This window comes from Seriola lalandi, unplaced genomic scaffold (genome assembly GCF_002814215.2).
Source record: "Seriola lalandi dorsalis isolate HSWRI2012SDOR001 ecotype SW California unplaced genomic scaffold, Sedor1 jcf7180002054985, whole genome shotgun sequence".
In the NCBI taxonomy this organism is placed as follows: Eukaryota; Metazoa; Chordata; class Actinopteri; order Carangiformes; family Carangidae; genus Seriola; species Seriola lalandi.
The window spans coordinates 88,631-90,033 of record NW_019525534.1 but is presented as its reverse complement, the minus strand read 5'-3'; the positions used below and the strand labels follow the sequence as shown (position 1 = coordinate 90,033).

Here is a 1,403-nt window from a genome sequence, read left to right as displayed (position 1 = left end):
TGCGTGGAAACGGTCGTACGCACGGTTTTCTGCCGTACGTTCGTTTGATAAATGAGGGCCATTGTGTTTCATTACACTGACAAAATTTATCGATCAGTTGTTGATGTTAAAAAAAGTAGAAAATGGAGTCAGAATTTATTTGATGAACAGATCTTTATTTTCTGTAAATGATGGAATTACAAACATTAGAGAAAACTAGCAAACATATCAGAGAGAAAGACAGAACATGAGAAAGAGAGAGAGAGAAAGAGAGCGAGAGAGACAGTGTTACAGAGAGCAGAGAGAGAGAGCAGGAGCAGAGTAAAACCAGTAGCAGAGTCCCAGTGAGTCAGGTCAGGACTGGGAACACTGGTCTCTCCTCAGTGTCTCTGAGAGCGGAGTCTGGGAGCCCTGGGTGGCCTCACAGGTCACAGAGCCCAGCTTGCTCCACTGGTCTGCAGGGAGCCTCAGGGTGCTGCTCCAGCTGTAGAGGCCGTCCTTCTCCAGCACCCCGGGGCTCCTGCTCTCCTCCCAGCTGCTGCTGCTGCTGCTGCTGCCCTCCACCTTCCAGGCCAGACTCCAGTCTGAGGGGAAGCCCTTGTTGGCCAGGCACAGGACTGTGACCTTCTCCTGCTGCAGCTCCTCACTGGAGGACAGGGTGGGGGTCACGACAGAGAGACAATATGAAGAAAGTTCATACAAGGAGAAAATAAACTCCACCCTGTTGGTTGCAGCAGAGGAGACTGTAGCTTCTGTTGGTCGTCCTCAGATTGGATGAAACTGCTCTTCACTGTTTCATTTCCCTCTCTCCGCTCAGTAACCATGGCAACAGACAGGCATCACTGATGAACCATGGCAACAGACAGGTTTCAATACTAAAGATAAAGAGGTCAAAGTTCCTCTCATGTGTTAATGTTTAATCTGAATTTTACATTAAAACAATAAATATACAAATATGAAAAATGTCAGTTATAAATATTTTACAGCGTCTGAAAGATTTCTTATCTAAAACAGAAAAGACGAAGTCTGTTTACTTTGTTCATTCAAAATTAACTTTATTAAGTAACAATTTACACATTAAAACTCATTAAATTAATCTGACTCATACAGAATGCTTGTTCAATATAACATTGACGTTTTTCCATACACTGTGTGAAGAATCTGAATCTTTGAGATCAAATAAAATAAAACAAAATTTACATAGAAATGAGCATCAGCACTCTCATTATCAATATTCTGATCAATTGATTGATCCATTGAGAAACAGCATGATCAGAGTGATCCAAGTCCCTGTTGGAGTCAGTCAGAGCATTTCCATAGAGAGCCACTTTGCATCAGCAGCACCATGCTCCAGTGCTCTGGGAGAGTTTATAGTCCTGAGAGTTGAAGACTGGATGACTGACAGCTGTCCTTCATGACAACAG

At 43.3% G+C, this 1,403-nt stretch overlaps 1 gene segment (V, D, J or C); it reads right to left on the bottom strand.

The window, feature by feature from the left end:
• Window positions 1–229: 229 nt before the first annotated feature.
• LOC147817224 (Ig kappa-b4 chain C region-like) overlaps window positions 230–1,403 on the bottom strand; it is a 57,076-nt gene continuing 55,902 nt past the window's right edge. Inside the window, 1 exon segment of the C gene segment in view lies at window positions 230–632. Within this exon segment, the coding sequence occupies window positions 334–632 (299 nt within the window).